Source organism: Oreochromis aureus, linkage group 13, assembly GCF_013358895.1.
Source record: "Oreochromis aureus strain Israel breed Guangdong linkage group 13, ZZ_aureus, whole genome shotgun sequence".
In the NCBI taxonomy this organism is placed as follows: domain Eukaryota; kingdom Metazoa; phylum Chordata; class Actinopteri; order Cichliformes; family Cichlidae; genus Oreochromis; species Oreochromis aureus.
In genome coordinates this window covers 23947931-23971379 of record NC_052954.1, presented here as the reverse complement: position 1 = coordinate 23971379, position 23449 = coordinate 23947931, and the positions used below count along the sequence as shown (strand labels likewise).

The 23449-nt window shown below is 39.2% G+C and overlaps 1 protein-coding gene across 2 annotated transcripts in view; it reads left to right on the top strand.

Annotated features, from left to right (window-relative positions):
* The window catches only part of oprm1 (opioid receptor, mu 1), a 39335-nt gene that overhangs the window by 8456 nt on the left and 7430 nt on the right, over positions 1-23449 (top strand). For both annotated transcript variants that reach the window (XM_039622199.1, XM_031746779.2), the window contains exon 2: positions 21915-22267. In XM_039622199.1, the coding sequence (XP_039478133.1) occupies positions 21915-22267 (353 nt within the window). The remainder of the gene's footprint in view (positions 1-21914; positions 22268-23449) is intronic.

The window sequence follows — 23449 nt, the reverse complement described above, 5'->3', positions numbered from 1 at the left end:
CATGTTCATGATTTTACAATAGTTTTTGTTTACTTATCTGGGTGATCGTGGCTCAAGAGTTGGCAGTTTGTCTTGTAATTTGAAGGTTGCCGGTTTGAGCCCCGGCTCGGACAGTCTCGGTCGTTGTGTCCTTGGGCGAGACACTTCACCCGTTGCCTACTGGTGGTGGTCAGAGGGCCCGGTGGCACCAGTGTCTGGCAGCCTCGCCTCTGTCAGTATGCCCCAGGGCAGCTGTGGCTACAATGTAGCTTGTCATCACCAGTGTGTGAATGTGGGTGAATGAATGTAAAGCTCTTTGGGGTCCTTAGGGACTAAGTAAAGCGCTATACAAATACAGGCCATTTACCATCTTTTCAGTGAGCCATTGACCTAAGAGTTGTTAGGTTAGACAGTGAATTATCATTAATATCAATTAATGTCTAGACCAGCATTACATCTTATTTCAGTAGCACAAAAACTTGTATCCTATTACGTCAGAAAACCTTCCAAGAAGATAAAGGTACATTTTTTATGACATAGTTTAGATTGCACATATATCCTATTTTATTTTACCTTGAGATTCATTATATATTTTTGCATTTAAGAAATTTTTTTTTGTTGAAAAATTACATTTCAATATGGCATGGACATACAATCAAAGGGCTTGGTTGTTTGTTTTTTGACAGCTGTTGCATGCAGCTAAACTTAAAAACACTGCAAGTTCTAAAATGGAAACCACTGAGTGGTTTTCCTCTTATGAATCTTTGTTATTACTCATTAAGAAGACAAAAGTATCTCTTATTCAATTACTCGATTAATTGATGGAACGATCGATAGATTACTTGGTTACTAAAATAGCTTCAGCCCTAATATATATTGCCAAAAGTATTCACTCATCTTCCTTTGCACGCATGTGAACTTGAGTGGCATCCCATTCTTAATCCATAGGTTTTAACATGATGTTTGCCCACCCTTTGCAGCTATAGGAGCTTTAGCTCTTTTGGGATGGAATGGCTTTCCACAAGGTTTAGGATTGTGTATTTGGGAATTTTTGACCATTCTTCCAGAAGCTCATTTATGAGGTCAGACAGTAATGTTGTATGAGAAGGCCTGGCACGCAGTTTCTGCACTTATTCATCCCAAAGGTGTTCTTTCAGGTTGAGGTCAGGACTCTGCAGGCTGCTCAAGTTCTTCCACACCAAACTCCCTCTTCTATATCCTTATCGACCTTGCTTTTTGCTTTGGTGTGCAGTCATGTTGGAACAGGAAAGAGCAATCCCCAAACTGTTCCCAGAAAGCTGTAAGCATAAAATTGTCCAAAATGTATTGATATGCTTAAGAGCTCCTGTCACTGGAAATGAGGGGCAAAGCCTGAATCCTGAAAAGCAAACCCACACCATAATCCCCCCTGGCAACCACCAAACCCATCGTTTGGGTTGTGAGTGAGTAAATACCTTTGGCAATGTAGTGTACTTTCTCCTTTGGTTTGAAAACCAAGATGGCATCATGTCTGTACTGTGTTTTGTGAATCAGTTATCACTTAGCACTTACTGCCGTTTTCATCAACAAGTCAAAGTGGAGATATTGCAGCAGTCGCACTACTCACTGTCTTCCACATGCATTTTTTGTGCTAGTAGCTCTTCTTCTTCTTGTTGTTCAACATGTAAGCATAGACCAGAACACTTGTAGGTGTATACAGCCCCCTCAGTTCTGGACAAATTGTAGACTCAGTACACACACAGTATCTCATCTAGGATACTAAATAACAAAAGTACCTTTGTGGGTGTGCTACTAGTAGATGCCATTTCCCTTTGCACACTGGCTTCAAGACAGACTGCTGTATAATGGGAACAGTAAAAATGGAGTATAGATGGATGTCTTAATCTTTATGCAAATTAGTTGTGGGGTTGAGGCGATAAAATGCTATAATGTATCTCTTATTACTGTTCAAAGCATTCGCCCAAACAATCACATTTTTATTGAACTGAACAACTGGCAGGAGGGACATGCCCAGTTGAAACTGTGCTTAAGGTAACACAAAAAAATGACCAGGGTGCTTATTCACACATGTTGCCTACACATGTTCACATGCTGTCACATTAATAGAAAAGAGTGCATGTCTAAAAGAAGATAAAAAGCACAGCAGTTCTATCCCCGTCACCATTTTTCTCTGATTGTTCATGGATATTGATCTCCTTGTATCACACTGCAGTCAGGTCAGAAGCATTCTGTTGATAGGTGCTTTTATTAAATGTTTCCATAACTGAGCACGTGTACAGAAGAGAAACTGATGCCATCAGTGTGGTAAGATAAAAATATCTGCCAGAACATTAAAATATGAAAATACAGAATTATTGAAGGAAAAAAAATCTCTATAATTGCTTCATCCCTCATGGACTTTTAACTGCTTACAGTGGTGTGTTTGATGTAGAAAAGCCTGAAACTCCATCTTGGTACTGAGTTTATTAATTTAGCTGAATATCTATTTAAAATGCTGATTTTGTAGTCTTTTGTAGTCTTAACTCTACAGGCTGCGCAGTATTATAACAAAATAAAGACCTTCCTCTCGACACTCTTGAGAGGAAGGTTGTAGCTGCGAGACAGTTTAGCAATATTTACAAAATAACTATGTAAAGCAAAAATCATCTCAAATGGCTTGTGTGGGGTGGAATTGGAAAAGCAGAAAATACACAAAAATGGAATACTTCTTCTATTTCAGTCATTAAAAAATAAATCGCACATAACTCCTGCAGCTTGTAAAATCACAAGTGCTTAAGTGGAGCAACAGCTATCATTTTAGAATATAGGAAAGATGTTTTGTGTGAGCTGTCATGTGTATGTGTCACTGGCAGCCTGCGAGCATTGACCCTCAGCTTGAACAGAGGCGCATCTGTCACAACACTGTCCATCTGTCACAGTGTGACCACCACGGCACACTTGCTGAGCTGTTTACTCCCTCTGACCAGTAAATGTGTAATTATTCATCTTTTCTATTTGTCTGCCACTTTTGTGTATGTGTGTGTGTGTTTGTGTTTACACATCTGTTTCTCTGTGTACACGTGAATATCTGCATATGTTGTTTGACAGCTCAGGAAATATAAATTTTCATGCTAAATCATGGCTTCTTCAGTCCGTTTCAGGGAGAACTGTGCTTCTATTTGTATAACAATCCACACACATACACACAGTTTATGAGCGTTAACAGTAGTTTCAAAGTTTACATGTCACTGGTAAGTTTAACGCAGTGGGGACAGGAAAGTTTTAGCTGAAGAACAGGATTACGGGGCATTAATTCATTTAAGCTCCATTTGTGCACTTTACTGATACTAAAACATACTTTACCTGTTGTCTTGGTATTTTTGGCTGTGAGAGCAGCACCCTCCTATTTTATTCTCGTCACCCTGTCCTTTTGTGCATATCACTGCTACTTGGCACCGTCACCGAGCTTTCAAACACGACCCCCTACTTTGTGCTTGTCTTTGTGGTGACTCTGGTAAAATAGAGCCCTGTGTAATAAACCTATTAATGATTAAATGCCATCTTTCTTTCTTATAAACACACACACACAAAAACCCCAGCAAAATCATTTCAGATAGTCGCTTCAGTATTATCATCGATTTATCACCCATTGGGAGTTTCTATGACGACTAATGGTGAAAGGTGAAAGTGTTTAATTAAGTGGCCGGCTCAGACACAGAAGCGCTGTGTGATGGCAGAAAATTCATGAATCTCTCGCTGCATGTTTGTATTGAATCCCACTGTTTCAGGCTGCGACGAGAACGTGTTATCAGCTATTCAAAGTGGTTCCTTGGGAGTGCTTCTTATTTCTTTATGTGCTTTCATTCCATGCTTTTCTTATTCTCCTTTTTATTCAAGGTTACACTGTTGTCAGGATTTGTTGATTAATAGTTATTCTATTTATCAAGACTCATATTTAGTGTCATCAAGTGTCATATTTAGGCTATGAATTAAATCTGTATAGATGGAAAGCATCCATGAGAAGGTGCTTTGGGTACTTAGATTTTTTAAATTCGTATTTTCCTTAAATACTTTTAATCTGTCAGTAAAGGCCCCTGTCGTTTCACTCCCAGCCACTAACACCTTCATTTTCAATTACCTCTGTGTTTCTAACACCTACTCTACAACTGCTGCTCCCTTCCTTATTACTAATCCTCAATATATACAACCAACCATATTACACTTGTCAAAGATCATTGTTCTCCTGCTAGTTTTACAAGGTCATGCACCCTGAACATTTAATAACATATTTCACCATTTGCTCATTTTGAGGCTGTTATCTGTTCTTTGCATCATTTCTAAAACAGAAATGACTGAGTGTTTGTGACCTGCAATTGCCAACCAATGCAGAAGTTCCAAAAACTCCAGTTCCTCTGGAGGTAATTATTAAAAGTCACAGAACAGCTGTGTTTGTGTTGTTGGTGCCTTTTGGAGCATTTTTTATGAAATTATGTGATGAATATCATCAGTATTTTTTTGCTTATGGTCTCTAAGAAGTTTTTGCTTCAGTTTTGGTGAGTGAAATTATACTATTTTATTTGTGTATTATTAAGCACTAATGAGTAGATTTGTGCATCTTTGAATGGCAGCCATAGAATTTATAGAGACCGCTTGCCAATAAACTTCTGCTGGGGCTCTGTGCAGTATCTGCACAGAGACCTCAGATGCTGCGTCTGCAATCTGCTGGAGCAGCTATTCTAGTTTCAGGGTTATAGCTTCCAATGTTCCTGTTACCAATGGGAATACTTAGGATTATACTTTCTACCTCTGCTCCAGTTGTTCCTTTGGCCCCTGGTACTCTGTTTTCTCATGCTCCTTCCTCTTGATGTTGCTATCATAATGCGATCTTCTGTTTTTTTTTTCAGCTACCTCTTTGTCTGGTTAGTTGGCCAGCAGCTGCTTGTCTGTCTGGAACTAGAAGTCCTACACAGACTTAGGTCTGTTGTTCTTAACCATCAAGACCCGGAGACTTCTGGTCCATATGCAGCACATAGACTATCCCAGCCACTTGGTTGTGCTTCTCAGTGTACACTGCCCCAGCTTCCATCTTACATTCTTCCACTATGTGTTGGATGGTCTTTAGGACATCTTTGCACAGTTTTCAACTTGCGTCCTGTCTGATTCGGTAGACTCCTGCCTGGATCTGGTGCTTTGGGCCTCTTCTTGTTCTTCAAGGATCAAGGCATTTTCTAGACACTTTCTTGACATCAGCAACTTCCTCTGCCTGTTGGTAGTACATCCCATACAAGCACTTGGTTTTCCATGATAGTTCCTTTTCCTGTGGTGCATCACTTCTTGTCTTCAGCTTCCTGATATATTTAAGGATGTGTTTCATCCTGGATTGTGGCTCTGACACCCACTAATGCTTGCCTGTCTTTTTGTGTTTCTCACAGAACCTCAGAGCGCAGGACTTTAGGTGGAGACCTCTGTGCATTTTGAGATTCTGTGTTTTTACATCAGTGGCATCTGTCTCGTCCTGTGGCCATCTTATTATTCCAGCTGGTTTTCTGATAATCAGTACAGTTTATGTATTGATGGCTTGGATCGTATTATTATTCCATCCGGCTGGCTTCTCACAACCCATCTTGCACATCTTTATCATGGTTCCCACTGACTTGTGGGATTACCAGCTGTCCTATACATCTACTACTCTACCTTCTGGTAGCTCCACAACTTTAGTCTGGATCACCTTGCCTTTATTTGCAGGCATTCATCCACACTTATCCAGTCTGAATAAGTCTCATTTTCTCTGTTGTAGATCCAGGTGAGGTGGAGTCGATGTCACACATACTCCTAGGATGACAGTTTGATATCATTCACGTCCAGGAGGTTGCTGATGGTTACTCAACTCCTGAATTTATAACCATATTTGCTTTTAGTGATGAGCTGGTTGAGGCCTATGCTCAACAGTAGCAGATTGGTGTATTCAATTCAAGGCAGTTCAGTTCATTTCATATAATAGCAAATCACAACAGCAGTCATCTCAATGCACAAAAAAGGCATTTAACAATTTAAAAGTGAAATGTGAAAAGGGACCAGCTGATAAAGCCAGTGTTCATTAAAGGGACCCAGGAAAAATACATTTCTGTAATTTTCTCCTTTTTCAATGCCATGTTGCTGCTTTTATATACAGCATCTTATAGCTGTTACTGTTGGGATCTTCCAGGCAGCTCACGCATAAAAAATGTATAAGGCTAACACTGAGGTGATCTTTAACACTTCCTTGGGCTTTGTGACTCTGAAGATGAATTATTGTATAGTAAAACTCTGTGCAAGCTGTGGATTCAGCAGTTCTAATACATTTTTCATCAAGGTTACTACATCAGGTGTTTCATAGATCATAACTAACTTCATCTTTAATGATACACCTTACATGACACTGGTTTCTTTTTATAGTCACATTAAATAAAACTTGCATGATTCTCCTGCAAGCCAAATTAAAAAGAACACTTAAACACTTGATCCCCTGAGAAATGTTAGCTCTAGAGAATTTATATGGCAAATACTCTGCCCATTACGTCAAACAGGCACATTTTAAATTTTTGTATTGTATTAAAGAGGGGAAGAACAGTACTAACCAGTGTGCTAATGTAATTACTTGAGCTATTTCAGAAGCTTATTTGAGCTGACGTGGAATTGATGAGTGCTGTGATGAAGACCTGTGAGTAATTTAAAGGATAATTCCAATTTATTTCCCATTAATGTGGTTATTAGGCCATTATATCCAGCGGTCACTGCATTCTCTGCCCCTGCTGTAGAAACAAAGAGTCAACATGGCATATATCAGAGCAACTAATGCAAGTTCCCTGCAGCTTTCAGTAAAAAGCTTCAGGGAAAATTCCCTGTAGTGCAGGCAGCTGGCAACTATATTAAGCATACCTACTGGATGCAGTTTCACTCTGCGTATGCACTCACTCGCCGCTACATTAGGTACTTTTTCAACTCCTTGTTCACATAAATGTCTGATCAGTAAATCATACAGCAGTAACTCAAGAGCCAGAGGTCATAGGAGAATGGCCAGACTGCTTGAAGCTGATAGAAAGGCAACAGTAACTCAAACAACCACTTGTTACAACCAAGGTATGCATACGGGCATTTCTGAATCTTGAAGCAGATGTGCTACAGTAGCAGAAGACCATACTGGATATGCCAGTCCTACAAGTTAAGATCAGGAAACTGAGGCTACAATTTAAACACAGTCACCAAAGTTGGACAATATAAGGCTGGAAAAATGCTGCATTGTTGGATGAGTCTCAGTTTGTGCTACAACATCAGTGGTCTTGGTGGTGTAATGATGTTGGGGAGGGGGGTTATGTTATTGGTATTTGGTTCCCTTAGTGTGAAAGATGGATTTGATAGTGCTTTACACAACTGCTTAACAAGTAAGAGCTCCCTGGTTCCGTGCTGGAAGGAAACACAAATCCCTTTGGGGTTTTGTCAAGAAGGGCATCAAACGTAAAAAGCTGCCAAATCAAATAGGCGGAGTGAAATGTGCAAAGGGAGCAGCTCAAAGTGGCTTTTTAGTATAAAAGATTCATGCACATACTGTAATGTCCCCCATTAATTTTGGACATTTTGAATCCTCAATGTTGGTTTAAGTCAGGAGTTATCTCATATGAATGAGACATTGGAATGCCGAGTTACCCCTTAATGCTAGCAAGCTTTGTTAGCATGTTGCATCCACAAACTGTACTAATGTAATCTACACGCTAAGGGACTCATGAAACACAAGAATTTAACTCACGAAAGCTAAAGCAGAAACTTCTCGTATGGGCTTTACCACAGAGTATACCATTGCGTGTTAGATACATCCATTAAATTGCCCCGAATGCATCAAAAACACAGACGTGATCAGGAGCTCCAGCTCAGTAATTCCAGTTAGTACATGGTAAATGGACTGATTCTTATATAGCGCTTTTCTGCTCTTCCGGAGTACTCAAAGCATTGTATACAACATACCTCATTCACACCCACTTCTTTCTATACTTAAGTGCAATCTAACCAACATTCACACTCCAATGAATACATCGGAGAGCAACTTGGCATGCAGACTGGGGAAGCCAAGGATCGAACCACCAACTTTCCAGTAGGTAGCTGATCTGCTCTACTGCCTGAGTCACAGCCACCCCGTTAGTGAAGGTGAGGCCAAGCAGACATCAGCTTCAGGTCTACGTGTGGGACACCTGTCAATCAGAGCAGTCGCGTCCACTATAAAAAAAGCAAAACCGTTTCTTCTTTCTTTTTAAAAGAACGCAACAACAAATAAACAAAACACAGTAAACAAAGGTAAATCTCATACATTCGGTAGACATCACAGTGTCATTAGTACGAATCCTTGTGGCTGTAGTAGTTGTGTAACTTACAGTGAAAACCGGATATTGTAACAGTCCTGGTATATACTAAATAGAAAAAAAAACCCATCAATTTCTTCTAACTTCCAGTCTCAACATCCTATCACTGCTCACCACATTAACACATGCCCGTGAGTCAGACATGCACACAGTCACACCCTGTGCACCCATATCCATCATGTTCCTCACACTGTGCATGGACTGTGTTACTGGTCAGAGCCAGAGGCATCCAGATGTCTGTTCACATGAGCAGCCTCTGTTTCAGCAACCAGGACTTAATGGTTTGTCTGTAGCCATGAGCAGCTAATGAATCATACACAGGGCTGCAAACATGCTGGCGAGCTTCGTCAGCTAATGACGGATTATGTTTAGGTTGCTGTGTAACAAAAGCCATAAAAAGTAATCGGAATCTGTTCCAAACTGTTGAGTGTGTGACTTGTTACTTTGACGTTTACTGAAATATGATGACAAGACGGTTGATTCACTACAGCCAAATCAAAGCTTATAGTTGTGCCCAAATTATTTAATATCTGCTAAGCTATTAGTCTCCTAACATCTGTTATCTTTCCAAGATTATCCATTTTACACATCAAACATAACAGGCAACCAAAACACTAAGGAAATGTTTACTTTGTGTCAATATAGCCTGTTAGTCATCCAGGTCATGGTAGTCTTGAGTGCTTGCCTTGAAAAGAAGGCAACTGGACTCCTTTAGGTTCATGTACATGTTGTGTCTCTCTTCCAAAAGGTTTGTTCAGTTTCAAAACAACTGTCGGAAAGTCCGGAGTATTTAACCCCTAGTTCTGGTTGTCCCCTTGGAGATTTCACACCTGGTCCAAGGTGTGAAATCTCTCTCCCCGCTGTCATGTGAGCTATTAAGATCTCTTGAAGAAAGGTGTGAGTCAAGGTTGAGATGCTTGGGAAGGGAATCTGATAGCTGTAAGTCATAACCTCTGTTAAACAAGGGTCATTCACAGCGGACGTAAATGCCCACCTTTACTGTTTTCTCAAACCGTCTCTCTCCTCCAAAATGTGAACCCTAGCATCCTCAAAAGACTGTCTTTTCTCCTTTAAAAGAAAGTGTACAGCTGAGTCTTGTTCTGTTGCGGTAGCTCTCCTTGTACCGTGCATTTGTGGAGTGGATGTTTTGTTTCTCGTATATAAATATCTGAGGACACATTACGGCACTGCACCGCATAGCACACATGATGTTCTTTTGCTTTTGTTTGGCTACTTTGTCCTTGGAATGAACCATTCTTATATTTTCAAAACATAAATTTTATGCTAATATTGAATAATTGTTATTGTTTTATGGGGTATTTTTGTATCTTGACAAGGAAATCTCCACAGCTTTTTTCAGTGCCTGTTTTTCTGTTGTTACTACAGTATTAAATGAATGAAGCTAAAGTGAATTATTTTCAATCATTCCTACTTCCTGTGAATTATACAAGAGTGATAATGTTCTGGTGCCGACCCCATTACATAGCTTCAGCTAATGGCAATGAGAAGAAAAATATACATACCGCGTTAGTTTTCTAGTTTATAGATGATGCCATTTTTGGCAAGTAAATTGTTTCTCTTTTCACTCCATCATTAAATCTGAGCTATTTTTCAACCCACACAGAAACATTAAAGCAAATAAATGTTACAGCATGTTACGTTAAATTTAATCGTGCCTGATATAATAGTCTCTTATCCCTGGTCACAGTTGTTGCCATGGTGAAGAGCGACCCTCACATGTGAAAATGCACAGTTATTGACTAATTAACATTCAGGGACATTTTAATGGCTCCATGCCGTTTACTTTCATAGGGACATGCTGTGAGGGCAGAATGTTTTTTCTCTCCTGCCTGTTCAGCTCATATGTGTTCACGTCTGTTACTGTCTCGGTGTTTAGTTTTCTGTTGAACCAGAGGGAAAAGAAGGCTTGTAGATTATTGGTAGCCTGAAATAATGGTCCAATTTTCATCCTTTGTTATTGAACACCTGGGGTTAGCCTGCTTCAGCGCAATCACGCAGGAAGCACATGCAAAGAATTACTCGCAACAATGGAGAGTTTTTGTATTTGTGTATATGCCGTTAGTTTTCAGGCCCATTTTATCCACAGTGGTGCAGGGGTCAGTATTCTTTCCTCCCAGCAAGATAGTTCAGGGTTTGAGCTTCCTGGCCAGCTGGGGCGTGGAGGGTGTGGAGTCTGCTGTTCTCCCTGTGCCTTTTTTGGGGGTTTCCTCCCACAGTCCAGAAGCATGCATGTTAGGTTCATTGGTACTTCTGAATATACAGTAGGTGTGGGTATAAATAGTGTTCAGTCTCTCTGTCCTAGATAAAGATTTAAAAACAAAAATTGATGGATAAATTAAATAATTTAATATGAGAGAGAGAGAACTTTTCCTTCACTGATGCTGGGGCAGTTTTTAACATTCACATTAAACTTTGTAGACTTTGTAGATTTTCAATTTCATTCTTTTTGTCACTTTAGCATCTAGTATCAGAGACAGCAGCATCAGTTGTTTAGTTCATGGCCTTTCTCAGCACCTAACCTGGGACATCATTGGTTGGTCTGCTAATGAGGCAGTTTGGTAATGAAAAGGTTGACCAGCAGACAGGCTCACGTTTAATATTTGGTTAATAATAACTCAGTGAATCTGCAGCATCATAGCCATGACCGATGAAGAATTTGTAATGTATGGGTCTACCCAGACACTTTGGAACTAAAAAGAGGTCAATCATCAGCTCATGGAGCCAGTTTTAAAACATAATCACAGTAGAAAATTACAAAAACACATTGAAATGTGTTGAAGATGTTCTGGATTCACACTTGGTTACCTCAGGTGTCTTGGAGTGTGTGTGGAGAGTTCGTCAATCTACTTCTGTGTATAGAAAAAAATGTCTCTCCTGCTTTGTACACTATATGCCATCAAAGACACGTACGTTTTCACTTTGCGATGAGTGTGCTCTCAGTGCATGGTTGTAATTATGCATACTGATTCATGATGTGATTTAAAGCAGGTTTGTTTATGATGATTTGTTTTTCTTTTTGGTAAGGAAAAATGATCCCACAGTCAAAGTTGGTTGCCTCTTCAGTACATATGCTATATATGCATATTGTATGGATATAGCATATATATGCTATATATATATATATATATATATGGGGCTCCATGGATTAGACTTCTCGAGCATATCCCACCAGTGCTCAATTGGAATGAGATCCAGGAAAGGTCACTAAATTCATTGATGATCTCCTTAAACCATTCCCGAACCCTTTCTGCTTTGTGGCAAGGCGCATTATCCTGCAGAAAGAGTCCAGGGAATACCGTTTGATTGAAAGGTCTGCAGCAATGCTTAGGTAGTTGGTAAGTGTCACATAGTGCATCCTGGTGCCGGGTGTCCCCCAGGTAAGCGACACACACACTCCATCCACATGATGTAAAAGAAAACATGATTCATCAGACCACTGTGATCCAGGTCTGATGCTCATGTGCTGGTCCTTTCAGCTGACCTTCATACAGGGCTCCATATGCCACAAACTACAATGGACTGTATGATCTGATTTCTTTCTATCAGAACTAGCATTAAGTTTTCAGCAATTATAGCTACCGTATCTCGTCCATGTTGGACCACATGGGCCAGCCTTCATCATCATCATCATCATTTATTTATATAGCACTTTAAAAACACACCTGGTAGACCAAAGTGCTGTACAATACTAATATGCACATAGTAATAAAAAACAGACATAGCAATAACAATAACAACAACAACAAAAAAAATCAATCAGTTAATCAATCACAAGCTTTGGCTTGTCTACTCATGATCCTGTTCATCACTGTTGCTAACCCCCAAAAAAGTTAGAAGATGCTACAACCCAGTCATATAGCCATCATAATTCAGCCCATGAAAAATTCACTTAAATCCTTACACTTATTTTTCCTGGTTACAACACATCAACTTTGAGGACAAAATTTATATATAATATATCCCACCCACTAACAGGTGCCATTGTTAAGTGATAGGCAGTGTTATTATGCATGATCGGTGTATACTCTCCCACCAATTTCCTCTAATCCATTCAATGGTGTGCAATGAAACTTGAATGTCTAAATGTATAACCAGATTAACTTTACCGTAACACAAAAGCCCAAAACAAACAATCACCAATTGCTCTACATTGCAACAACAAATGGGACTAATTAGGAAGCCAAGCTTGAAGTTAGTCTAATTTTCTTTTTATTAATCTGTCAACCAACATAATTTATGTTATATTAGGCTGTCACAGAGCGTATGAGTAAAAAAAGAGGGCTTTATCATAATAAAAATTTTTCACATGTTGGCATGTTAAAATGACTTGCTGAATTTGTGTATATTAAAACAACCAATCCTCAGCTGCCACCCGTTTAAGAACCCTTTATGGAAAATTATTCAAACGAATGGCACAGTAAGACATCGACATATTTGTCAAACGATCTGAATGTTTAAATAATGAATCCTCAAGGACAGCTTGTTCCTTTCGCTTTGACTATATCAGGTGTGATGAGTTTGTAGAATGTAATTTATGTCAAAATTGTCTCAGGGATAATCTGCTATCATTACAGAATCTAGTTTTCTCATTTAAGGAGAGGTGAAGATGGATGAGAAACAAGAATGACAGAGTCTCTTCCCTGTAGGAGGGAACCGCAGCTATTGAGTTGATGGAAGGCTGTGAATTGTACATATTTCAGAACTGCTGTGGATGGTTTTAAGACCCATTACTGTACATCTTTCTATTTGCTGTCCGTGTGGTTTAGTGGTCCAGGAGAATTCCAATTGAATGTTTTTTTACAGTTAGACGAAGCAGTTTCTGTTGGGTTTTTTTTTTATTATTTTTGAGTGCTGTTTATTCACACAAGAAGCATAATAAAGGTTTTTACTTTTCCGATGATTACTTCTGCCTTGTCTCTCTGTGACTCTAAAGTCACTTTCTGTCAATAATGGACTGATTATTTACTCCATTATCGGCAGTCTGTTTACTGGCATACAACAAGATGATGTTCTTATCTTCTGTTTATGCGAGTTGTCAAAGTTTACTTCCAAAATGAGAACTCCGTGGGAGATCTGTATCCTCTTTATGAAAGATATTTATCAAATAATTGCTGCTGGCATGAAAATGAATTCTAAACTTTAGAAAGTAACAGTGTGTAATTTTCTCTTTAGATATCCATTTTGTAGCTCTATGTTGCCAATTATTATAACACAAAAGTCATTCAAGCATTGCACAAAGCCTAAAGGGTTTTAATTTTGACTAATACCTGCTGGTATTTTCAGTATCAGACCTCCTCCTGCCTGTAAATACTGATAAACTTGCAACTGCAAATAAATATGTATTTAATGAAGTGTAGTGCCACTTGATAATATAACCTTGCTAATGAGACGTGAGCCATTATCCTAGCTGTCATAGGACAAACGGCTGGGTACACCTGTGACAGGTCGCAAGTCTAGTGCGGGGCAATGAGACAATTTAATAAAAAGGGTTGAAAATGACAGAAACAACAGATTAATTCATTTTCTTCTGATATACACTACTGTTGTGGTTCATTTGATTATGTTTGACTAAGTGAAGCGTGTTTTCATTTTTACACAAAGTAATGTAAGCAGCATTTAGCTGAATGCTTAACTTGAAGGTATTTGGTAAAACAAATTTAGCCTACACTCATTTTAGGTGAGAAGCTTGACAGTTTGATAGAAGAGTGGTAAAGTTTAGAGAACTTGCAACACGTTCTGCAAAACGTTCTCATTCCCAAAGTGTAACATTTTAAGCTAGGTGACAAATCGTCGATATATTACGCTTCCAGGCACCCAACATATCCCTAGATCACGAGATCGGAAAAATTAGGAAACATGAGAACCGTCTGTAATCTACACATGTACGTTTGTTTTCCTTAAATCCCTTTGGAAAACACTATCTAACATCATTAAAGTGCTGGTTAGGGTTAGGGCTGGAATACATGGCTGGAACGTGTATTACCGCGGGAGCATCATTCTACTGGATTTCATCCATAACCCGGCGCATAGCATAAGAACGCAGAAGGTCATCTTTCACGTTCCTCAGCAACGCCGTGGGACTTGACAAATCATCATTATATTACACCTCAGGAGTGCCATCTAACCAGAATATTTAGAAATCCTGGTCAACAAGAGTCGTGCCAGGAGAAAACAGCAGCAGCTTGGCATCAGTTGAGTTAGAATGCTTGTTTGTAAGCCCAGTGTCCTTCCTAAAGTGACCTCTGGCTGGGCACAAGGGATTTATTTTAAGACAAAAGCAGCCAAGTTAGCTAGTTTATCTTATTATCCTGCAGTTCCCATTACTCATTTTAGCAAATAATTTTAAAAAACATTCAAAAAAGCTGTTTAAAAAAAAGTTACAAAAGGGAAACAGGGAAACACTAAGACTCAATATTATTTTATTTGCTCAAGAAATGCATTTATGCTGTTACTTGATTATAACTTGATTATTAAGTTATTAAGGGCTAGGTCACACTAGAGCAAAAATAGTAATCCTTTTTTGACTAGGAAAAAAACAGTGGCTGCCCAGTGATTTTATTTATTGATTTGTTTATTTATTGATGGGAGTTGTCCTACCAAAAGCTGAGCATGCAGCACCCTCAACGTCTTGACCACAAGACAATTGCACAGGTTGCCTGGTGGAGTGATGGTTTGTAGATAATTGCCATCTAATTTATAAATGCAGACAGACTGCCAAGATATTGCAATCAATAGGTCAGTCATTCTGACCACAACTTGTCTACAAGGCATCTCTTTGCAATAAGGGACTTATTTCAAAAGTGTTTGCCAATTTTTTTTCTGTATGCTGTCACATTCCTGTATGAGCATCTGTATCATTTACAGTTACACTGCTGTGATTGTGCAGCAACTACGTCACTATTTGTTGAGGAATTTCAGAATTACTGCTTCAGAGCTATAAAATTGTAGTCAGACTCTGAATGTAAGTCGTTAATGTGAATTTCTATCTATGCTCATGCAGATTTGCAGATAGCAACAGATTTGTGATTTTCACTAATTTACCAAGTTAATCACCGTATCACCACAAACAAATATATGTAATCACCTCATTTAATTGCAAGTTGATGCAGAACTGATGAGAATGATAGAATGACTCTGGCTCATTTCCCTTTTGTCTCCGTCTCGATGCACCGAAGTCACTTGAAGATTGACTGATTGCATGTAGTTGCAACCCCGGTTCTTTTCTTTGAAGCCACCATTTCAAAGGGTAACAAGCTCAATGCACATAATCACAATAATTTTGTTTGTGGTTTTCAACCATTGCTTTTGCTTGTGTGTGCGGTAGCTTAAAGTAGGGTAAATCAGTCATTGCTGTATGTGAACAAGCCTAAATATGATTTGGTGCTCTCCAGCTACACATTACCTTTTCTTCATGGCTGAAATGGGATATAATAAACTCCCAGATGTCTCTCTCTGGCTCCCTCTTGTTTTATCATGGACAGTATGATTTATACTAAATAACTTCAGGGCACTACTGCCATGGAAGGATCTTACAGCGACCACATTTTGCGGTGCCTAGGGCAGGAAAAATTAAAGCACAAAGCTAAAGTCGACTAGAGATTGTGCGCAAACTTAAGTGATAGTACAATAAAAAAGTCTTGGAATTTCAAACAAAAGCGATGTATAACATATTGCTTCCAACCACTTAAAAGAGCGTGGTCTAAGATGCAAACATTAAGTTATATCTGCCCATGTCAATATAAATCCCTAACCTTGTCATAAGAATATACATGCTTTCTTTTAGTATTTTAATATTACAATAAATCTGACAAGTTGACAAAAACCAGAGAAAAAGGAGCAGTTTACAGGCTGAAGTCTGCTCTAGAAACCTAGAACATTTTTATTGATATGTAATACACAAGCCCGTTCATCTCTGTGTTTGTTACCTGTTGAACATCAAGCTCTGGCTCCTTGGGTGTATCAGCATGCACTCTGGCTGCACAGGTCTTTTGCTGCTAGCTTTGTGTTAATAATATACTGCCTTTACAGGTGCTTGGAAAGATTTAGTGTTGTTATTGGACCACTGGGTAGCTGTTGCTGGCCTGGACACAGATTGCACTTTACTTTTACATTCTTGTCCTACCAATAATTTCAAAGTTATGGGCAAGTCTCCACCCTTCAAAAGATGTAGACTACTCCATCATTTTTGTCCCTTTTTATACAAGAACTGTGGTCAGGTGGATTTAAAATGTAGGTTTTACTTAAATAAGATCAATTTTCTGCTTTTTTTTTCAGTTTTCAGTTGAGTCTGTGACATATGTCAGTGCCAGTTTATTGAATCAATCACTCATGGCAAAACCTTAAGCAGTTTTATTGACAGACATAATTTACAGATTTCATTTAACCTTTCTACGAACTCTAAACACAGTTTCACTCACTAAAACATATTCTGCAATCTAATTTGTGCCCTCCATAAATCACTACCTTATCATGGTGGAGGGGTTTGTGTGTCCCATGGATCCCAGAGCTATGTTTTCAGGGGCTTTTATCCCTATTAGGGTCTCTCAAATTAATAGACAAACTGGTCCTAGTTGAGGGGCCAGATGAAGAATGATTCAGGTAACCCATAAGAAGAATAAATGAACAGAGGACCACTCTACCCTCTTGGGGATACTGTTACCCAGCCCTCATCCTGGAGCCAGGCCTTGGGAGGGAGCTTAATCTAGAAAGCATTTAGTGGCAAGGCTTTCACCCATGTGACCCTGTTGGATGCAGCCTGAAGAGGTAACATAGGCCTGGACTCATGTCTTCTCAACACCCACAGTCTATTGGAGAGGCCCTGGACTCTGTTATAATCTGCAATTGTCCTTGATGATAGATGACAGTCTGGAGGGAGTATCATGGAATCCCCAACAGTTCAATGCTGTATATTGGGGTTTTCTCCAGTGGACAAAAGGTGTTTGTTTCAGTGCACCTTTGGGTCAGGGAACAGCTCCTGCTTGCTGTCCGTGGCCCGGGGGTTGGGGACCACTGCCCTAGCGCACAGATCGATCATCAGATCTGCAGACCAGCTGTAAAGAGCTGTGTCTGCACGGTGGTTGGTGCCTGTTGTGGCTGTAATCACTGAACCAGATGGTGGAAGCCAGCAGTGATGGGAGCCATCAAGGTAAGGAGTCCTATCAGACTTGGCTGCTCTGGAGTCTTACAGGCTAACCAAGTGCTCTGTAGCTCTGGCAGTAGCGGACATAAAAATTCAAATGTGTGAGGATTTGTGGAGGCTATTTTTGGTCAATTTCAAAGTGACTGTGGCAAACGGTCAGGTCGCTCAGGAAGAGAACGCTATTAGCTGGAGGAGTCTCCAATTCAATAAAAGGATGCTGAAATTCCCTTTGAGCTCTATCAAGCTACTATGTTTGGGGGTGACAGCTTTTACTTCATCACAAGGTGTCTCGTCGGTCCCAGTGCAAATAAAGTCTGAAATAACAAACACACTAAGCTGTCTGAGTTACAGTTAATCAGAATTTAATGAACTAACTGTCATCTCTGGTTATTAAGAGGATTTGGGATTACTGAGGACAGTGCTAGAACAAAAACGATGCAAATTACCTTGGCAGTAATGCGACAGTTGAGGTTTAATACAGCTAAGACCAGTGGGTGTAATGTATCATTGTCACTTTGTGTATTCATTCATTAATTTAATAACCTCCCAGCAGGGATGTGTCTAAGTAGTCTTTACATGGAATACTGTTAGAACAGCACAATTCCTCTTGTGCTTTGGATATTAAGACATTTTTTAGAGATGTGCTTGCTCCCTTTATGGCAAGAGAATTAGGCATGAAAGACTGACATCTCCTTCATGTCTGGCTGATACAGCTGGCAGTGCATCTAATGCATCTGTTGAGCCTAAGAAACACAAGCCTCATATCTGCCTCACAACTATTGTTATCATTTTTTTACTTATTTTGGTATCATTTAGGTTAAAAAAGGTAACCTTTAAAGCCTGACCAATGCATCAAGGGGACTGGTATATTGGCCGATATTGGCGGGAGAAGCAACGAACAGCTTCAGCCAACATTACGCTCCATAGTTTGTCCGCCAGAGGAAAGTATGCAGCTTCCCTGGGCGCAAAAACAACCAGCTGATCCAAGACGAGTCAGGCAGATTCGTAATCTTGTTGTGACAATAAAACAAGACTATTCTTTTAAACAGCACTTTGATCATAAAAAACCAATATCAGTTGAGCTCTAGTTTTATTCTCTTGTTAAACAGATTACATGGACGGGTAAGCTGTTTCCCCCTGTGTCTAGCCTTTACGGTAATGCTGCTGGTTTATCTAATAAGAATAATAATGAACAATTAAAAATAGATTACACCACCATTAGGAGTCATCTGAATCATCTGTTATCTAAATGAAGATAATAATAATAAGCTGGAATACTAAAACTGATGAGTGACAAGAACTAAAGTGTATTTCACAGGGAAAATCTAACTCCTAGACAGCTTCATTATAGCATCATTATTTGAGTCGATTACCTCTTTACTGTCTAATACCACTCTGTGGAACTCTGTAATACCTCGCAGGCATATCGACATCACCAGGGAACCCTCTAACGTTTAACATTATGAGAGACTAAAGCAGCGTGATTAAATATGCCAGGCTTCACTCTTTAAAGCCTTAAACATGGTCCGATGTTGCAGGTTGGAGCTGAATTTTTCACAGCATTTTCACCCATGAATTTTATATAATTTCATTATAATTTTACCATGAAAACCAGATGTCACCTAGAAAGGATGACAAATATAACAGGGTTTTTAATAATTCAGTTGGGTCTTGCATGCTGAGGTTATGAGATAAAAGATACGTGATTTTAGATCTTTTTGATGGGATCCAGCCTTAACCTCGGCTCATCGCAACGATAGGAAGCGATAAACACAGAATATGTCTTTGCTGACAAGAGCTGTAAACAGTGGAGCCATTTCAGTCACTTATTTTCAGGCCTCTTCATTCTGTGGAAATGGATCCATGCTTTCTTCTGTTTTCTATAAACACTCCACCATTTTCCATTCTCTTTGAACTACCCCCTCTGCTCAATTTTCCACCATACTGGCTGAAGGGACATTTTTGTGAAATACTGTTAAAAGGACCATCCTTGAAATGCTTTGATCACTCTTCATTCAGATCACAGAAAAGCTACTGCTGCCTAAGGGAAAGGTTTATTTCAGCAATGTCTTTTTAGTCAATATTATTCACTTGACCTTTCTACTGAGTCCTTTATTAACGGCCCTCTGTTATCATTATTTCTATACTCTATGAATATAATATGGAACATACAAGAAACAATTTTTCCTATCTGCCTGTTAGAAACTGGAATTTTTTAATTATACATTTCTTTAAATATTTTTGGATTAAATTTTATGGTTAATTTGTATTCTGTAATATCTGGTAATCTTTTCAATAAATGGAGCTGAGTGTTTTCTATGACAAAATGGGCTAGTAGCTCACAAAAGAGGTCTGAGTTATTCAGAAATCATTTCAAGATACTTTGCCCCGATCATACAGTATTCTTGCGTCACAAGGAAACAATGCAAGCCTGGGTATTTATATTCAGCAAATGGTCACGTCTGTGTGGTTCCATCTTTAAATTTTGCATTTTATTTATATGCATCCTTCTGATGCTTTCTTTCTTTATTCTTACACTAGCTGAAGTAGTGTTCTTTCTAAGTAAAGACTGAAAAAAAAAAATCTTGTCCTTAGGGCTTTTGTCAGTTTTTGGAATTTCACATATGTTTTTGTTTTCATTTCATCAAATGAGAAAAATTCTCTGTTTGTGTTTAAAACATCAAGTTATAATTATTGAACAGGCCTGCCGAGCCCAAAGGGTCACCGAGCTAATGGTTTAGAGCCACTGTTTGAAGTGACTGTTACCAGTTTGTGCTGCAGAGTCAGACCTCAGTAGTGGATCAGAGGTTCTTGGTAGAGATGGCACGATACCACTTTTTTATGTCTGATACCGATACCGATATCATAAATTTGGATATCTGCCGATACCGATATAGTGTGTTTTTTAATCAATAAAACTGTTTTTATAATATCTTGCTGCATTTTGTATAAGTTCATACTCAAGTTTAAATAAACAACAACACTAAAGCTATTCTGTTATAGCTGTATGTAAAAAAATACACTGCACCCAAAATATTTCATAGTTCAGCAACACTGATCAATCTAATAAACTTAAACCTACTCCATCCTCCCTATTCTGGTATTTTAAAGAGTACTTAGCAGAAATATTAAGCAACCTAACTAATAGGGTTGCAAACTCCCGGCAAAAAAAAAAATAAAAAAAATAATAGGGAACCACCCCCCACCCTCCACCTCATGATGCTTAATCGATGTAATCAACTTTAATTTGATGCAGGGTGAAAAAAAGAATGCACAGAAATAAATTATTTTTCAAGAATAATTAAATAGATTCAACATCTTTCTTCAACAGAATTGCAGAATTCACAGATGGTACTTTCCCAAAGGAAAAAGTAGTATAGCTTCAAGCAACTCAAAGAAGTCCAGACGCTTTTCTTTCCAAGCTCCTTAGACTATAGCTTACTAGGGTATATTAGACTTAAAAGTTACTATATACAGTAATGGACTTCTATACATTTTACATCAGATTAAAACTTTGGGTGTAAGATTCAGATAATTATTAAAAGCTAGATATTTTAAATGAGAATAAGAAAGAAAAGTATGTCTTTGTGCCCCCTTTTCCCTGTTAATGCCCTATCGGCCCCCCCTGGCTAAACTTTGCTAGATCCGCCCCTGCACAGTTACCAGCCGTCAGCTACGTAGAAAAGGATCCTGGTCTAGAAAGTAATATTAAATAAATTCTAACAACAGCTTATCAAGCTTAAACGTGCTGTTGTTGTTCAGCCGCTGGTTTCCTCTTTCTGGTGCAAAGTGGACCAAAAACAAAGAAGAGAGACGGACTCGCGACAGAAAAGCCGATCAGCTGATCATTAAGCAGTTTCACGATTGAAGTAGCAACAGGAGAGGGAGAGAGAGAGGTAGTCGCTCCATATATTGGTTGTTAAGCTTAACATGGGAATGCTTTACAAACATTCAGAGATGAACTTACACACTTGCTTTACTTCTCTCTGGGATAACTTCCTCGGAGATGAAATGCTGGTTTGGTAGTGAGGCTACAAATACACGCAGCCGCTCTATCACGTGACGCACACTGCTCCGACGTGCTACGGTTATGAGCCGAGTTACGCCATGTCTCAAGTTTTGTGAGGTGTTTTTTTGATATTTAATGGATCGGATTACATTTTTTATTTCTCGCCGATATCCGATCCAGTAATTTAGGTCAGTATCGGACCGATACCGATACGAAATATCGGATCGGTCCATCTCTAGTTCTTGGTCATGTTCTCTACTGCAAATAAAAAAGACAAGATACCTATAAAGACACTCAGAACAGCTAAAAAGGGATCAAATAAATACAAAAACAAAACAAAACATAAGAATACAACATATGTGACCTTTTACATATCCAATATGTGTCTTCTGTGCAGATACACCAAAATGAAGACAGCCACCAACATCTACATTTTCAACCTTGCTCTGGCTGACGCCTTGGTGACGAGCACGCTACCGTTCCAGAGTGTTAACTACCTAATGGGGACCTGGCCTTTTGGGGACGTCTTGTGCAAGATGGTGATGTCCATCGACTACTACAACATGTTCACCTCCATCTTCACACTCACCACCATGAGCATCGACCGCTACGTCGCTGTGTGCCACCCCGTCAAAGCACTGGACTTCAGGACGCCACGCAATGCCAAGATTGTCAATGTCTGCAACTGGATTCTTTCCTCTGCAATTGGGTTGCCTGTCATGTTCATGGCCTCCACTACTGTCACTTTAAGTATGAACACATGTATCACTAATGCTGATCCTGATTTGTAGCACTTCAATTTTAGCATGAATGGGGAAATTGTAAAGTAAACATACTACATATTGTGTTAGCAGCCTGACCTCATCACAATAATCTTGATGATTTAAGTTTTGCTACATAGACAGTGAGTGAAACATTAGCCCAATAACTGCTAGCATCTAGTGAGTAAATTTGAAAACAGCTAGTTCTCTCTGCAGACAATTATGTCATTTTTTTGAGTCATTTGCCATCAGCCTGTTCTGCCCCTTACGTATGATGATGTGCTGCTTTTTGGACAACTTTAAAGCTAAATGAAATAGCTCCGCTAAAAGCATCCTTGACCCTAAAACTGCAAAGCAAAGATCATTTAATTTCTTGAAGAAGTTGTCTGTTTTCACCCATGTTTATAAATAAGCTGTGGCAAAATAAAGAGTAGAGATTCAGTTTTACAAATTACTTAGATTATTGCATTAACTTTATTTTCAGCTGCTCCCTTATTTCCCAAGCGGTTGCCACAGCAGATGAATCGGCATATTTGATTTAGCAAAGTTGATGATACAAACCTCCCATTTATCCATGTTTGGAACTGGCAAAAGGAAAAAAAAATCTAGAATCCACCAATAAAAAAACAACACACTTAAACAACTAACTTATTTTAGAAGAAGAACATTAAATTACAAATTTAAAAATGAATTTTCGACAATAAAGTCATGTTGGGTTCGCCAAAATAAAGAACAGAACGCTGGCCAGCGCGTACTGATCCAGCCTTTGTCTAAATTCCAAAATTCACCACACAGTTGGCCACAGTGACAACAAAATAAGGAACACTTTGTAGCAAATTACATATTCTAAAAGTAGAAGAGTGGAAGTTTATCACACCACCCACTTCTACCGCACCTGCAGCCAGCCTTCATCCCTTCAAACTCCATCCTATCTGCAGCCCTTCACTTCCTCAGCTCCGCTGTGCACTCCTGAAACCTGTCCAATTTACATTCTCTGCTCCCTTGCGCTCTCTACTTACTTGCTCAGATCAGTTTCCCACAATCTGGATTCTTTGCTCGGTTCAACTAAGGTTCCTTCACTGATCTGCACAGCTATCAACTTGTCCACTTCTGCACACATCTACTTTGCCCCACTCTACCTTGGCTCAATACTCTACCCCTAACCCATTAT